At 37.5% G+C, this 18,707-nt stretch overlaps 1 protein-coding gene across 1 annotated transcript; it reads left to right on the top strand.

Annotated features, from left to right (window-relative positions):
* The first annotated feature begins 8,288 nt into the window (after positions 1-8,288).
* On the top strand, positions 8,289-17,954 carry LOC122296955 (beta-amyrin 28-monooxygenase-like). Its single transcript, XM_043106749.1, has 4 exons — positions 8,289-8,332; positions 8,898-8,983; positions 17,434-17,513; positions 17,644-17,954. Exons 1-4 carry the CDS (start codon positions 8,289-8,291, stop codon positions 17,941-17,943), a joined length of 510 nt encoding a protein of 169 aa, XP_042962683.1. The 3' UTR covers positions 17,944-17,954.
* Positions 17,955-18,707: the final 753 nt, after the last annotated feature.

Below are 18,707 nucleotides of genomic sequence, written 5' to 3' on the forward strand. Positions count from 1 at the left end.
CTCTACCATGTCGGACTCGACCCCCCCGAAACTTTATACTTCTCACCATCCTTGGCTTTGCTATTGGGTGGATATCAATATTGTTTTTGCTGCATCCAACCAGGAAAATATTTACAGCATTAAGTACATATTTGCCACACAAAACAGTATCAACACTTAATTAAATGATAAATAAGCCTGTAATTGTTATGTTTGCCACATTATAATTAACTATTTCATATCATACTAACAGGATATAGCAAAATGATTGGCATAAAAAAGATAGTTTTTGCTCCAACTTTGACCCCATAGTTAATTATTGCCCTATGTTTTTAATGTAAAAAACACTAAGTAGCAGGCCAGCTGGTTTCACAAAACATCACATGTAAGGCTATTCTAAGTTAGTGGGGTGTCAGACTAACCAGTCCCCATGTTACTTTAATATGTCTTCTTTCATCATAACTCTTGGATTGTCATTTTAACATAATATACTAACTATCCTAGGGCTCAAATTTACCAAACTGAACCTGCTGGAATGTCTTCATCAATAAGAAGTCATTAAATACTTTGCATCTTCTATTTTCATTATTCTACAATTTATAGCTAAATTGTAATACTGAAATGATAAAATTATCTATACCTACCCTATTACTTAACTAGTATTGAAGTGGTGTGCTAATCTTCAACTGTGATGTGCACATAGGTGGAGGCTATTATGTTTTAGAAAGATAAAAAGCATTTAACTTTTATCACCCTAATACTACATTGATATGTAAAAATAGCAACAACATTATTTCACATGTTCTGTAAATTGAGTCAAGTAATACACGAGGGAACTAAACATAAATGTCTATAAAAATATACTGTAAATCAATTACTTCAAGAAGAGAGTTCATTGCATACTAGTACAGTTTATGTATTGCGGATGATCGCTTTGGGTATCTGGTTTACCACAGGTACTACAATAGTTTACAACACACCCATAAGATTCACTGTTCGAAGTATGTATACAACCCTGATTTTTTTACGAAATATAACATGCTTGTGATGTATAGTGCATGAACTTTTTTTATGCAACCCGATATGTAATCAACATGTGTTCTTAAATTTAACCTACCACAATTTTGCCTAAGCCTAAGAAGAAGGAAAATCTATGCTTTACATGAACAGGTGGTTGGAAAGTGATATTACACGCTAAAAAATAGAGAACTTTCGAGAAGGAGTTGCACAAATATCATTATGTACCATAGCAAAGTGTACCTGGTTTTTTGAAATGGCTTGCCTGGCAGATGTTTGTGCTGATAGGGAAGCTGTGGGGTTGTGAAGAGATATGGAGGAAATGGCCAGCAGCTCAGAAGGGAGTCCAGGTGAACCCGTGCCCTGAAGGAAGAGGTTGAGAAAAACTCTCAGCTTTTTCTCAACTGGAATATGCAATCTTTACGTGAACTGAGGCACCCAAGAGAATAGAAAGACTTTACTTCAAACCTCTCAACTTGTTGTACAATGCCACCAACTCCCCTGCTGTCAATCCCTCATAAATCCACCCTGCAGTTCAGCTTTGCTGTGGACCCCATCACTAGCGCCATTTCCCAGCCAACAGACATCATCACAATTAAAATATCCCACCCTTTATCTTGCAATTCTCCCGCTCTGTATTTTGACTTAAACTATCTATGTCCACCACTTTTCTCAGTTTTATATTTTGGGTTATTAATCTGTGTTGGATGCCTTGTAAAATGCTATTTATGTTCAGTTGCAAATATGCAATCTTGCTATACAGACTGTGCAATATACGAACGGAGTGCACTTGTATATGCGCTGAATTCACCATTGCTTCCTATGGAAACTAGAAATTAATATATATAGGTAGCTAGGTGAGCAATAATTAATTATTCCTCATACACCAATTCTTTGTTATAATTTATTCTGCACTAGTTAAATTTATTTTGCTTGCATTCTGATTTTATACTCACTGGACTTGGGGGTTATTAATCAGGCATAAAAGCCTCTCCAAGAATAGGTGGATTCTGGAAATACACCCGATAGTTGCCCTCCACAATATATATGCTGACATTGCAATACATATAAGTATATATGTATATCCTTACATATTATTAAATTGAAAGCTGATTTTGACGAAATACTAAATATTGCTTGTTAAAGGAAAAAATGATCATCAAAAATAGCTAGGGGATCAATAACTACTTAGTTCTTTACACCACTGCCCTGTTATAGTTATATATTGCGGATGTAATTTGGGTTTAAAGTTGGTTACATATTCCAATTATGAGTGATGCCTGCTAGTCATTTCTGAATCTTGTGCCAGCAGAATTGGTAGAGCCTCCTCTTTTCTTTCCTGGCCTCATTAATTTAGTAACTTGTGGAACCCATATCATTTGTAATAATCATCCCGGGATCTTAGCTAGCTTGTGGATGAAATGAACAATGCTAAACCTTTATTATACTTAATCAATTCATTAAAGGTCAATTTGCACCTAGTCAGGAACATAAGCTAGCTGGACATTGTTTCAGACAATTCAATCATAAAGAAACACATTGCTGAATCATTTAATGCATGGAAATTTACTGGTTCATCTACTTTTAACTTGCACAATTGAAGAAGAAATATTCTCGAAGGGAGACCCCTCAATAAAATCAACCAACAATTGTACATCATTTTGATATTCATTTATCTGGATTGTGCTAACTTAATGATCATGGCACCTCCATCACAAATTGGAGGTGGAGGGTGTGCGAAAGTAAATCACTTAATTTCCCACACATCTTGCAATGACCAATTAAGTTTGTATAACTGCCGCAGCTCTCGAATCTATGATTTCATTGTCCTATCAGACAAGGTCAGTAGTAATACTTACCCATATCAAACTTGCAACGTAACTTTTTGCATTGGTTTCTACTTAACCCCTTAAGTTGGATTAATATTGTGTGAAACAGGTTTTACACCTCTGATTCATCCATATGGCTTTCATAAAAGCGTTGTCGTTTACGTAAACGAATATGCTTAAACTTGCATTCACCATGGTGTGTGAACCTGACTAATGTCCTTCAAACATCTTAGTACATATATACCCTAGATAAGCATAACTAGCCGCATGTACGCCTATTATAGTTAACTTTGCAGCAATGACCAATTGTTATTTCACCCCAATGGATTAATATTTAATATCACTCCCCCATTCGGATGCATTATACCCTATGTCATCCATGCAACGTGCTTTATTTCATCTTATATGGACACATCTTGTAGGTTTTGCATTCAATTTTTCCATACTAAATCCACATGAGCCAGGACAACCACATGCATATCAGTGGAATATAGAATTCAGTTGAGAGAAATTACGCTTTAAGGTCAAATTGTTCCCATTTCTATATCAACCTAACATTCAACTTTAACCATAGCCTAGTAATTTGTACCATTTAAATCCCAACACACTATCACAGAATATACTAACTTTCCATCGACATTTGATGTAGGTAGACCAAGCACAACGTTAGCTTTAATGTGCAATCCCCGAAAGCTGCACAAAATATGTAATGACCATCTATGAGTAACTAAGCAACTTATATTTGTAAGTTAACAAAGATTATGCTAACTTATCATGTATATTTTGCCTTGTTATGTAAACAAAACCTCATACCATGTCCATTCGTATCATTTTATAGGCACATAGATAATATGCCTATTAAATAATACACACTTTTGTACATCATTTTCCATGACTTTTATTTATGGTGTACGACAAGTATCCACAATGGAACTCATATATTTACAACTCAAATTTTGATATTCCATGCATTATAATTTTTCCAAAGCACTTTGGTCATTATACGAAGCTGAATTTACTATCACACACATTGACTTCCCTATGTTATAAAGACCATTCTTCTGTCCATTCACCAATTGAGCTCTACCTTAAGTTTTTCAAACAGCAACCTTTCACAACCTAACCCAACCATTAAAAATCAATTTAATGGTCCTGGGAAACCAATGACCGCATGTTTTACTTAATTTGTTCATCTTTGAACAAATTAACATTGTTAGCTTCCCACATTATATATGTTTTCATTTTAACCATATATCCCAACAAGTTCTCCTACAAATTATAAAAAGTATTGTAAATGCATAGACTCGATCTATAATTATGGACACCTACCAGGAATATCGACATCCAAGAATCAATTGAAAAACTACATGTGGCCACCAAATATGGCCTATGAGGAAATGTACTCCAAGAACATACCATATGCATTCGCATGCTTGCTTCCCATTGATCTTCTAGCAAAATGCAGTCGATACCCGGTCGTCATTCATTGTCTACGCATAACACACATACAAGTAGTCAGCAAGTACATTAGCTTAACTAATCACCTATAGTTTATTAGCAACAACTACAGGTGAGCATGTGATCTGAACAAAATGGTACCTATACCTATATTAGATTGTTGGTCTTGGTAAAACTACTAGACAGGCAATATTAGACGTACTCCTAAATTTTCTTTTGCACATCAACAAATAAACTCACTATAATCAAATCTTACTGCACTAATCATCATCCTCCCTAGTCAGAGTATGGCTGGACTCGTTGTCCGAGTTGTCATCGACACTTATGTCCTCCATTCCCATTTCATCGTCACCTGGGTCAGGAGCATCATTGACATCATTGGCGACTGGTTGGGCCGGGTCTGGACGCAAGATATTTGTTGTCTCAACTAGCAAATGCTCTTCGTCGAGTCTATTCAATGGATCGGGCATGGCTTCATCGACATCAAGAGTAGGGGGATAGTTGTCCAAATTATTACGATCGTCATCGTCTGAGTCATCCCATGATGACTCACCATCATCAAGCGCATCCCCAACAGGCGTCATTGCACGAAGGTTGTAAACATTTCTACTTGTTACCTTATGGACGACCTGCCAACTTCCACCCAAAATTGGATCAGACAAATAAAATACTTGACTTGCTTGGCACGCAAGGGCAAAAGGCTCATCTTTATACCACTGCCTAGCAGTATTCACCAACGTTAAGTGGTCCCTGACACGTATCCCCCTTCTCGGGTCGCCAACATCATACCAAATGCATTGAAATAGATAAACCTTACGCCAACCCATGTAGCGTATTTCTATAATATCATGCAACACCCCGTAGAAGTCAACAAGGGATCCCCGATGCTCGCCATGCAAGGCAACCCCGCTGTTTTGAGTGCGGTGACACCTTTCACGCTCCATTGTATGGAATCGAACACCATTCATTATGCATCCGGCGTAAGATGCGACACATGGATCTGGACCACATGCTAATGCATATATGTCGTCGGATACCTCTGTTGGCCTAACTGCACGCAGCTCTCGAATCTACCAGACAAGAGGAAAGCAAAAGTGTAAATGATTACTTAATTATGGAAAATCGACGTTAACTATATGCGGCCGGAAGGAAACATTCTCTTACCCGTGCCCTGAACCACGATGGAAATTGACTCTGGTGCCTACGATCGATGTTATCAGGGTTCTCTTCTTTCATCTTGTTATAGTGCTCCCTGTCAATACAAGTATTTTGTTAGAAGGTATCAGCAATTGCTGTTGATAACCTAAAGTATTGAACAATAGAATGATGGACGTACTCAATTTATTGCTCAACCTCCACGCAATTATTAAGAACATACCATCGGGCCTTGACCATTAGTATGTCGACTAATTTGTGGGAGTACCCTGTCCCCAATGGTCTAACTTTCTGTGAGAAAACCGATAAACTTGGCCTATTCCCCTCCTCAATGGAACCCGTAAGTACATCACTATTGTGTTCCTCTCGATTAAACTTAGTTTCTATATCATGGAGGTACATAGAGCAGAATGTAAGGCACTCGAGATGCACGTATACCTCAGCAATTGAGCCTTCAGGACGGGCTCTGTTGCGGACGTACCGCTTGAACTTTCCTAAGTACCTCTCAAAAGGATACATCCATCTGTATTGCACGGGTCCTGCAAGTAGAGCCTCCTCTAGCAAGTGAATAGAAAGGTGTACCATGATATCAAAAAAAGCTGGAGGGAATATCATTCCTAGTTTGCAGAGAATCAATGGAATATTAGCTTGAAGACGATGCAACACTGGTAAGTTCAAAGTTCGGGAACATAATTCTTTAAAGAACAAAGACAACTCTAGTAAGGCTTGACGCACGTCGGCCCGTAAGAACCCACCAATCACGACCGGCAACAGTGCTTGCATAAATATGTGACAATCATGGCTCTTCATTCCACTGATCTTTCCCTCACGAACATTGACACACCGGGCAATATTCGATGCAAACCCATCAGGGAATTTAACTTTTGACAACCACTCACAAAAAGCCCTTTGCTCATTTAAATTTAACATGTAGCATCCAAGACCCATGGTTATAGACTCGCCATATTGTTGTAAATGCAATTCTTTCCTTATTCCAAGATTGGCCAAATCTTTACGTGCATTGGCAGAGTCCTTACTTTTACCTTCAGTATTCAACAATGTTCCGACAACATTATCGCATATGTTTTTCTCTATATGCATGACATCCAGATTATGTTTCAAACCTAAGGATAACCAGTAAGGAAGCTCAAAAAATATGGATTTTTTCGTCCAATTAAGATGATTGTCCAGAGTTCGTTTCCTTTTCGTAGAAAATTTACCAAACTGAACATGTGACACTTGAGTTAATTGTTGTAGCAATTGCTCTTCCTGGACCCTTGATGGTTGGAGATTGTGCTCTTCATGTCCATTAAAAGCATTTTTTTTCCGTCTCCAACTGTGACCTGGGGCCAACTATCGTCGATGACCCAAATAGCAATGCTTGCGGCCATATACCAACCATTGTGAATTTGTGTCAGTCATGCAATGGGGGCATGCCTTCTTGCCCTTTGTACTCCACTCAGAAAGATTGGCATATGCGGGGAAATCATTGATTGTCTAGAGTAGCGCTGTATGCAACATAAAGTGTTGCTTGCTGTATGCATCATAGGTACGAATACCCTCTTCCCATAACTCCTTCAACTCATCGAGTAGAGGACGCAGAAAGACATCAATATCATTACCTGGTGACTTAGGGCCAGGTATTAACAATGAGAGCATAGTGTATGGTTCTTTCATGCATAGACAGGGAGGCAAGTTGTACGGCACAAGCAGTACTGGCCAAATGTTATACGGTCTACTCATGTTGTTGAATGGGTTAAACCCATCACTAGCCAAACCAAGTCTAACATTGCGAGGATCTGTGGAAAATGGCATATGTTTCTTATCAAAGTCCTTCCAAGCCTTCGAATCTGATGGGTGTCGCATGCACGTCGGATCATCAACATGTCCATCTACATGCCATCTCATGTCTTGGGCTGTCTTCTTTGACATATATAGCCTCTGCAAGCGCGGATTAAGGGGAAAATGTCGGAGTACTTTTTGTGGTATCCTTTGTCCCTGAATTGTGCTCTGCTCCCACCTAGATGCTCCACATTTAGGGCATTCATTGTACGATGCATTTTCTTTCCAAAACAAGGCACAATCATTTGGGCAGACATGAATCTTTTCGTAACTAAAGCCCAATCCCCGCTCCAAGCGACGGGCATCATTATATGAGTTAGGGAATAGAGCATCAGGAAATGCCTCTTGCAAAAGCTTTATGACCATATCAAAGGACTTCACGGTCCACCCACCTATGCTCTTGATGTGAAGCAGCTTAACGATGAAGGATAGCTTTGAGAACTTAGTACATGAAGGATAAAGTGGTCGTCGTGCATCAGCTACCAAGTCCTCGAAATTATAGTTGACAGGAGGATTAGAGGTGGAGGGTTGATCGCCACCATCAGATTCACCGTCATTTCTGATATGATGATCCATAAACGACCCATGATGGATGTCATCTAAAAGCTCATCGAGATCATCAATATAATCACTATGAGCCAATGTATCATCTTCTTCTTCGTCGGAAAAAGTCGCATTCCAGAATGGATCATCTTCTCCATGGAATATCCATGGAGTATAAGTTGGATCAATCCCTCTAAAGAACAAATGATCTTCAATTGTATGAATGGAGTGGAAAGCTCTATTCCGGCATCTTCTACATGGACACCTAATCTGATCAGTATTAGCAATGTGGGAAATGGCCATAGCGACGAATTGTCTAACCCCTTCAGCATACTCACTGGAATGCAATCTATCTTCGATATGCATCCAAGACTTATCCATAGTATGAAGCTGACCAAATGGAAGCAAACATCATATTAGGATATTTCTGAAATTGGCACATTGAATTTCAGAATGCAATTCGCTATGAAACTGAAAGCTGGATATTGTGTATACTTGGAGACCTACAAGTATTTAGACCTTGGGGACCTCAAACTAAATATCCAACATTCACAACTCAAAATCATCCAATAGTGTAATGTATAAGGTCAAAGATCACATACATGAATATATGCACAACTCCTATGGTTAGGGCAGTTAATAGCTACACATTAGTGTGGTGTGTGGCCTACATGAAGAGATTGACAATGTAATGATCGCCCCAATTACAAGCTGGAATGCATAGATTGTTGTTTAGGGAGAGGTTGCAGATAGGGAGATAGTTATTTCACAAAATCCATTGTGATTAACATGGAGCTTGGGACCAAATCAATGTCTACACTCCAATGTGTAGTCCATATGTTTTCAACCCATGTAAGGTATCTTTCCCAAAGGATTAGAAGCTAGCATCAGAATTGGAGTGTCCTACCCTCTAACTTAGTAAAGATTTTCGTTACACCTTAAATTAAATTTAAGGTGATTAGCTGCAAATTAGGTGGATCCATATCGAAGGTTTACATATGGATAACTATAAACCTTTTTTTAGCATCTATGTATATAGATTATCTGTACGATGCATTTTTTTTTCGGATATAGTTGTTGGATCATTGAAGCAGCCAGGAAGGGTGAGGGAATGCTAGGAAGGTTGAGGCAGTCTGTTGACCAATATGGTCCAACAGCAAGTATATTTGAGAAATATACACCTCAAATAAAATTAATCACTATGTAAGGCACATCGCACAGGAATGTATACGGGGAGATGTCATTACAACTCTAAATATATGAGGAAACCTGGGCTGTTAGAGAAAATAGTATTGGCATGTTTTGTAATATTACAAAGTCATAATATTACAAAAAAAAATCGACTTTTGAATTAATAAGATGATGTATAACTCAAGGGCAAAAGTCAGTATGTGGGAAAAAAACAAAAAAAATAACACAAAAAATAAACTAATTCCTTCGGGTGATGTATGTTTAAGGATAGGATAGAGAAACTGGTCGGAGTGCTCTACATGCATGAATCCAATAAAGATTAAACAGTTTATCCACTCCGATGCTTCATGAATATCAATATGAGTGATGAACCACATAATATACTGTGAAATATGGGATTGAATTCACAGTCTAAATTTCAATCATTGGTATTGAAATTTAAACACACTACATCTATATCCTTACGTCTATGTTGAGAACTGAAACCTGTTTGAAGTCAAAAGAATGAGAAATGTGAATTAAATTGTTTGTGACACACGGCCTCTACCTAAAAGTGACAGGAAAATCACTTCATGTATTGCTCAGGTGGGGATAATAGACAATTCAATCATGTATTCAGATTTATGAGCTGCTGAGGTTACCTAATAAGTAATAGGGGATAATCTCATTTCTATGATACAAATGGCATAGAAATGAAAACATCAAAAAATAAAACGGTTTATAAGCTGTATTGATGATATCTGACCAAGGAAGTGGAAGGAGAAGAGAATATATCTTAAACTTTTTTTACTGGTACTATTGCCCAATTGACATGATCAACCCTTAATAATTCCATCTACAGAAACAGTAACTAATCTCCATTTTCCTTGCTACAGTATAGACATGATAGTGATTAATGATACATCAATAAGGTTAGCAAAAAGAATAGAAAGTTTAAGGTTTACATCACCCCACAATTCCATTTGCATATCCAAGAAAACAAGCTGAACTTTAATATATAATTTTGACTTTGAAGATGAAAAGCATTGTTGTTAGTTAGGATTGGTTGCACTCTCACCATCTATGAGGATGTAGGTTGGCATATGCAAGTCTACTGGGTGCTATCGGGGCTGTTTCATTTGTAGTCAGTTAATGTACCAGTTGGCATTCCAGAAGAGGTATGCATATCAGTATATACATAAAGGTTAAGTGATAAATACTAAAATATCTTATTGGAAAAGGGTACCAGCATCAGTTTTTCCTACACTTGTCACTAGAATGGTCAATCACAGTGAGTAGAATCCTGTGTAGTTGCTAAATATTGAGTTGTATATACCATATACAACTCAATTACACACATCTAGTTAATATTCTGCTCAATTGTTATGTGGATATAACAAACAATGGTTTATAAACTTTATTTTATAAATTCAGACCAATTATCTGATGTGCACATATATAGCTGAATCTACATATGTCGTTCAGAGACATATTTTCCACTGAACATCTGTTTAATGCTTATGAAACACAGAAAAAACAATACATATGGCAAAGCTGCAGTTGCCCTGCTGCATTTGGGTTTATTTATGCACAAGGGAAAGCATAAAAGCGATTTTTCATAGTTAGGTAAATCAGATTAGCACAAAACTTGTTATTGCTAACACATACATTGTGTCTGTACCATATTAGATGTGTTTGTCAGACATTATTTCCTAGCTAAATAAGGAAAAGCTTTACGTTTGTATATAAGGACCCATATATACGATGAAAGACAGAAGTCCATGGTATAAAAACCAAAAAAGTGTAAATAAACATTGAAGAATCTCAAAAGTATGGTTGAGAACAACCAATAAGAAGATCAGACTTGATCAAGATAACAAACCACACTATATTAGGACATGACATGAGACACTAAGTAGGAGAGGATATCTAGAGTGGACAGCCCCTTGACCTTGGGGGGAATCAATCCATTAAAGGGGTGAAACCGAAACCAACACTTTTGCCCTCTGTTTTTCCATATAATATTATATATAGGTAGAGGAGTGGGTTTATGTGTGTGTGTGTGGTGGTTGGATGACCATTCCCCAATTATAGATTAGGTAGCAGGTTCAAATTATACTAACCATAAAGTGTAAAATTACAAAATGGTTTAGGGTAATGCAGAAATGATCCAGCAAGGTAATTGAGAAATGAGCCGGCATAGTAATGCAGAAAAACAGATGCGCTTCACTTAATGTTTCATGAACATGTAGAGTAATGAATCTCTCCACATACATGATATATGGGGGGAGAAATAGCTCTTATTATATTATAAGAGCTATGTTAATCTGGGCCAGTCCACATAATACTAACCTTTTGTATAACAAGTTGTGTATGAAGTACGTGCATCCAAATTTTCTTAAAGGGAGTACCTTCCAATATAGGGTTGAGAAGTCGGTTGAGGTGCTTTCGATGAATACAAGAAGGGTAATATTCCATATCAACCACATGCTTTACTAATCCAATAAGAGTTCCTACCCTAGTGTATGAGCAGCCCCAATTAGAATATATATCTATAGCTGACTTAACATACCAACATACAAAAGAAGAGAGATGTTGTTTCACATCGAATCTAATCAACCCTGCACTATTAAGCTAACCGTTTATTTTAACCAACAATAATCAGAACTTGGAGGGACTGCAACGTATCAGAAAAATTGTCTGATACCAAGTTCAGAACCAAAGAAAATACCATTTAAAGCAAACCCCACTACAAGATGTTATCGTGGATCATTGCAGCAAATCCCACTATAATTGTGATTATAGTGGAGATGTGAGTCTAGAAAAGCAAAGCACATCAACTCAATGTGAATTAAGGCACATTGAGCTTCCAACAATAAGGGCAATCTTTGCTCCAGAGAACCAGCCTTAGAAGATTGCCCTTATTAAAGATGCCTAAGCCCATCTCCTAAATTCTAAGATCTCATCACTGATTCATAGAATTTAGGAGTTAAAGAAACCAATCATAATAGTGGTCAAGTGAAAATTGACCATTAGCAGTGCACCTTCATGACAACAATCTAGTGCATTGGGAATACTAGTTGGGAAAAGGCTATTTGAACTGATTTCAGCTTTACTACATCATGAGAACAAACACTAAAAACCAATTCCACCTTCCAATCAATAGAGTATGGGTTAAAGGAAATTCTGCCAGAGTCTGGACTTCACCCATTACCATTATAACAGCACCATTTACATTTCTGTTAAGGGTTGATGCAACCATACACAATATAGGCCCCTAGCCAGAATACCTATATTCTGCATTTCCACGTACACTAAGCTATTGTGAGTAGCTAGGCATGTATGCATGCATGTCTGATAGACAAAAAAATCATGTGTGGATTCAGACAATAAGTGTGCAAAGAACCAAATAGTACTAGCTTATCATGAGCCAGCTGGTTAGATACAATCACAATTGTGCATATGTGACACCCTGTGACGCCCCCAAATCCCCACGCCCGAACACGGGGAAATTGAGACGTCCGGATGGTGACAACCCGGGTCACCATCCCATCGACGGGTGCCGAGTGTGTGCAAGGCAACAGATGTGTACAGAGAAACACGCAGCGGATAACGAAAGTCATAACTAAGTACCAGAATTTTTCTTAACGTAATACAAGCTGTTTAAAACATACATAGATGAAATATTACAAAACACAAATACAGTTTTAACAAATAAAAAAGATAGCATCAGCAACCCGGCGGAGCCGCATCCTCGGGCTCAGCCTCCTCCTCATCGTCCTCTAACTCTGCACCAAAAGCTACGGAACCACGAATGGTACCGCAGGTAAGTAAAACCCAAACACTACCAGATAAAAACACATAAAACTCAAACAAGATGCATGAACCATGCCCAATGCACAAAGCCCGTAAAACACCAGTTTTCCACACACGCCAAAAACCCATTTGGCCCAAAAACACATATCATTTCCAAAAAAACACACCAAAAGTCACATTTGGCCGCCAAAAGTCCATTTGGCCCAATATCTCGCCAGAAGTCCATCCGGCCCAATATCTCGCCAGAAGTCCATCTGGCCCACGCCAAAAATCCCATTTGGCCTCATAAACCATTATCCAATTTTAACCGTATGCACCATGACCTCCCCTAGGGGTCATCCGCACACCCTGGCTCCAGTGTCACACCGTAGAGTACCACCACGCATGTGACACCTAACGAGCGATGCCCAGTTCCGCGCCCCGCGCGTGCGTAGCCAAGCATCCTCTAGCCCTCGCCAGCGAAGGGCCACGGATTCGGTGAGTAGGGCGATGCCCGGTTCCGCGCCCGGCGCGTTCGTAGCCAAGCATCCCCTAGCCCCGCTCCCGTCATCTCTCTCGACAACTCAGGGGACATCACTCAGTTTATTCCGCTCCCGAGTGACCAGAGGAGCTCCACTGAGATAATAACTCATCCCGGCTTGGGCTCGTGATACACACGCACCCGCAATACACTTACGCCAAAACACAGGCTTTTCACATAAATCCACAAACACACGTGCATGCACCATGTAATGCCATAACAATGCATAATAAAATAATCCAACAAACATAAATCACATAAACAGGCAACTCCGTCCTCCATCCATCCGACCCCCGAAACTCCTCGGACTCAGTCCGGAATCAACAACCAACAACAGTAAATAAATTGAATGAGCGATATATATTTAAATCTGAAAATAGGGTTTGGAAAATACTTACAGTGCTATATGGCAATTTTAGAAAACAAGCGGCGTTGCAAACGGCGGAAAAACAGCAACGTCACAGTGAAAATTCACTGTGGTCGTGGGTTTGAAAAACCCACTTTTGAACGGGGACAAACTAGGACACGAAATTGATAGGGAATGGTCTAGGGATGGTTGTGAAGCTATTGGAAGTGATGAACGGCCGTGGGTGGCGGCGGAATCGCCGGAAATGGCCGGATTATCCAAAACGGAAACTAAGCTCGTAGGAGCTGTTCCGGTGGTCGTTGGAGGCCGGAAATGGGTGGGTTAGGACGGCAAGGAGTCGGTGATGAAGTGGTGAAGAAGTGGTGGCCGGAGGTGGAGCGACGGCGGCGGATCGGAGCCAAAACCGTGCGGCTTTGTTGGGCTTTTTCCGGCCAAATGGCCGGCCGGTTGGGGGTGAGCTTGGGTGGGGTGGTGCACCGGAGGGAGAGGAAGAGAATGGGACCGGTGGGGGGTCGATTGGTGGCCGGACGGCGGCGGTCTGGTAGAGAGAAGGGACGCCGGCGTGAGGGAGAGGGAGGAGAGAGAGAGAGAGAGAGAGAGAGAGAGAGAGAGAGAGAGAGAGAGAGAGAGAGAGAGAGCACAGGGGGGGTTCGGTCGAGCGGGAAGCAGGAAAAGAAAAAGAAAAAAAAAAAGAAAAAGAAGAAAAGGAAAAGAAAAGAAAAAGAAAAGAAAAAGAAAAGAAGAAAAAGAGAAAAAAGGAAAAGAGTTGCAAAAAGAAATGAGGTCCAATCCTCACTCCGGGAAAACAAAACAAACCGCCGAAAAGGGACTAAAAACCACAAAACAACTTAAAGAAATAAAACACAACCTCAAATAAATTAAAATAAATAGCTGATATATTAATTAAAATAAAAATAATTATTTCAGTGAAAATACACTCAAAAGCGGGTCATCACACACCCTAACTGTATTTATGCTTTCAGACCATAGGTACTTTTGCAAAAAAAATTAACACAATGAGATTGTGTATAATTGGGAAACAAGAGCAATAAAGATCTCGAGGCAAATATAAAGGTTTGGGGCTGCTCATGAAACGTCAACATCTTACCTAGTCTTATTCAATACTTCAATCATGTTCTTTGTTCGTATGCTTTTTCATTACAAAGAATGTCCAAAAAAAAAAAAACTAAGTTTTATTCATTGAAGGCTAAAATGATGATTAATATTGCAATTGTTCAATATTGTTTATAAATTCCATACAAACCCATTAATATGCTGAATTAATGACATTTTAAGCAACTAATTTCATTTATTATAAATCAAAATGCTAAATCTTCTATAGGGGTATTTCCAGAACAGAGGGCTGTTCTACCATTTCGTTAAAACTAAAAAACAGTGCACCAAAATCAGAGGTAGCTCTTCAGCTTTTTTTCCTGTCTAAATAGCGGGCATATGCAGAAAATTAATTCTAGAAATCTAGATTCGAAGCATCAATTACCACTCAAAGCTGTTGTGACAACCTTGAACTTATATTTTCCCACTAATCTTATACAATCATACAAAAGTTTCTATAATGGTACACAATCATACAACCAATAGATAGAGAACACGGAGGGAGAAGAGAGAGAGGCTTACTGTGTATATGAATTGAGAGAGAGGGGGGACACACCCACTGATTTCCGCCTGAAGAGAGGGTTCTGGAGTCTAGGGCATGAACACGGATTTAATGGGCAACGTTGGTGAGGTTGCGAGGTGGGGCGGATCCTATGCTCCTTGCGAAGTCGCCGTCGTCTATAGGGAGAGGGTCATGGTAATTATCGCGAGGTTGGGTGGGGGGATGGTTGGGGAAGAAAGGAAAGGGCTGGTAGGATGAACCAAGAAAGGGAAAAAGGGTCTCGTGGGGTATCGCGGGGATTATGCCAGGTGTTTCTTTTATTTTCTATCAATACTGGCCACTTTCAGTCGTCACAAAAAGCATACATCATCGTGGCAAATAAATAACTACCGACGGATACATTAATGTGAGACAAAATAACCTTTTGCGATTAAGTCCTTATCATGGCAAAAAAAAAAAGTTCTACATTAAAAGATATAACCCATGAGGACCAAGGGGTTATTTTAGTTTTTTTCCCTACTAATACAAGTGGTGGCAAAAAATATATTTGCTAGTGACAAAAATTCCTTTTCCCACTAAATTATTCACACCGAACTAAACTCATGGTTAAAGGGTATGTTTCCTTCCCACGAATGGTTTTGGAGACAATTAGTGGATGTTTGCCACCCTCTTGTGTCATGGAAAAAAAATTCATGGCAAAAACCTCAAATTGTTGTAGTGAAACCTGCCATTTTTTTACCAGAATAGACCAGACCCAATTCAGTCCTGTCCAATTTTGGGAGAACCGAATTCATTCGATCCGGTCCCGGTCTAGGGGTTATTCACCCCAGACCGGACCGAATGAAAAATTAAAAAAAAAATTATAATTTTTATACATATATTATTTATACAAATAATTGTATAAATTTATTATATAATTATTAACTAATACTAATATTTAATTATATATTGGTACTAGTATTTATACTAATACTAATAGTCAAATATGGTATCTCAAAAAAAACACTAATAGTCTAATATAGACTATATTTATACTTATACAATTGTATTAATACTATTAGTCTATTATATAATCTAAATTCTAATGTATGCTATATAGCTATAACTAATACTAATATTTATTTAATAATAATACTCTAGTCTCTAATATAGTCATGGAGAATATAGTTATACTAAATCATTGATTCACCATAACTAATATTACTAATATATAGCTATACTAATAGTATAATACTAATACTATTATATAGTTATACTAATCATAACAATTAAATCACTATAAGTTTATGACTATATATATTTAGTATCAATGTATTATTATATTCTTTAATATATAACTATAATATACAGTACTAGTATATATTAATATATTAACATATTATAAGAGTTATTGTATAAATTATAATATATGTATAAATTTATAATAGTATTAGTATAGTTAACTTAATATGTTAGTATTAAATCACTATAACTACATAGATTATTAGTAATAAAAGTATTAATATTATTTAATATAGTATTACCAATTTATCACTAACATATAGTATTTTAGTAATACTACTAGTATAGTTATTAGTTAATATAGTTATAGTAAATAAGTTAATAACAATTACTATATACTAATACACTAATAGTGTTATATTTATACTGATATATATATATATATATATTAATATATATCATAGTATACCATATGTATATATATTAAATTATTTAATATATCACAATATAATTATATAAGTATTAAAAAAATGCTCATTATGCATTAACTATCATAGTACATTGATATACTCTTAAGTTAGTAACAAAATAGCAATTAACATCATCAATATAATTTTAATAAGTTATTTTTTAATAAGTTGATTAAATGATCTACATTAAATAGTTTATTTTTCTTTCAAGTTCTTTTTTAGTATTTCTTGCTTAAAATTAGATAAATTGTTAGTGAATTTTCATTGTTGGACCAAAAAATATGAGATATAAAAATTGGGTTATTGGCCCGTTTAGAATAAGGTTAGACCAAACGGGCCAGCCCGATCCTTAGGTTGTTCGGTCCGGTCAAAGGCAGAAAAATCCTAAACCGAATAAATCCAGTTTGGTCCATAAAAACTCTCAAGACCAGACCAGACCTACCAAACTCCCCATAGAACAAATGGAGATAGCTTCACCTTCAATGGCTTCTCCATTCCAAAGGGCTGGAAGGTACTTATAATATTATTTTATTAATAATATATATATAATAACCAATAAACATAATTTTCAAATTAACAAATATTATAATATAATCTTTAAATTATTTAATATATGCTTTAATTAAATTTTCTTCATGCAGTTGTACTGGAGTGCAAACTCTACACACAAGAATCCGGACTACTTCCCTGAACCTCAGAAGTTCGATCCCAGCAGGTTTGAAGGACGTGGACCTGCTCCTTACGTATATGTTCCATTTGGAGGAGGACCAAGGATGTGCCCTGGAAAAGAGTACGCCCGTTTCGAAATACTTGTTTTCATTCACCATTTGGTGAAAAGGTTCAAGTGGGATAAACTCATTCCTGATGAGAAAATCGTAGTTGATCCCATGCCTATTCCTGCAAAGGGTCTACCTGTTCGCCTTTTCCCTCACAAAGCTTGAGGATCTGTTGGGTCAAAAACTCAATATTTTAGGTCACGTTCTACCTACCTACTTTTATGTGTGTGTGTGTATATATATATATATATATATATATGTTTTCTTTTTGTATTGGTTTCTGTGTTGTGTTGTTTGGTGGATTTACATCAGCCTTATATTTTTCACTAGACGTATGAAAGATATAAAGAAAATGTATAATGGACAGAGAATAATTGCATTTCAAAAGACTTCCATTTTGTCTTTTGGTACAAGGTTCAAGGTTTTGACATGACATGCCAATTAAGAATACTAGATATCATGGCAAACGTGTAAGAAATTGGCAGCTTCCCACTTTCATCTCTTGATACATATATTTTGCGAGTCAAATCTCCACTATAAGAACAAGATACATATAAAATGATTTCGCTTGTCGATTGCTATCACCTTTGAATATGATTGCATCTTTGAACTTTGACAACTCATGAGGAATAACTGTACGTTCTACCTCAAGCTTGGACTTGGAAAAGCAGTACAAAATGAATTTTCTGACTGCTACGTGGAAGGAATTATACTGAATAATCAATATTATAACCATTGTTTGAGGATGACCCCCAAGCATAGTGCAAACAATTTTTTTTTTATTTATTTATTGCAAGTCTCTATCTTCCATAAGAAGCCAGGGCCCAGGGCACTCGCATGTGAATTCAATTCCCTACTCGATTAAACAGAAAGTATCAGCTCGTGTCATCATATTCTTCTAATGAATTAAACTAATTGTCGTGGTCAAA

The sequence above is a fragment of the Carya illinoinensis genome, chromosome 15, assembly GCF_018687715.1.
Source record: "Carya illinoinensis cultivar Pawnee chromosome 15, C.illinoinensisPawnee_v1, whole genome shotgun sequence".
NCBI lineage: Eukaryota > Viridiplantae > Streptophyta > Magnoliopsida > Fagales > Juglandaceae > Carya > Carya illinoinensis.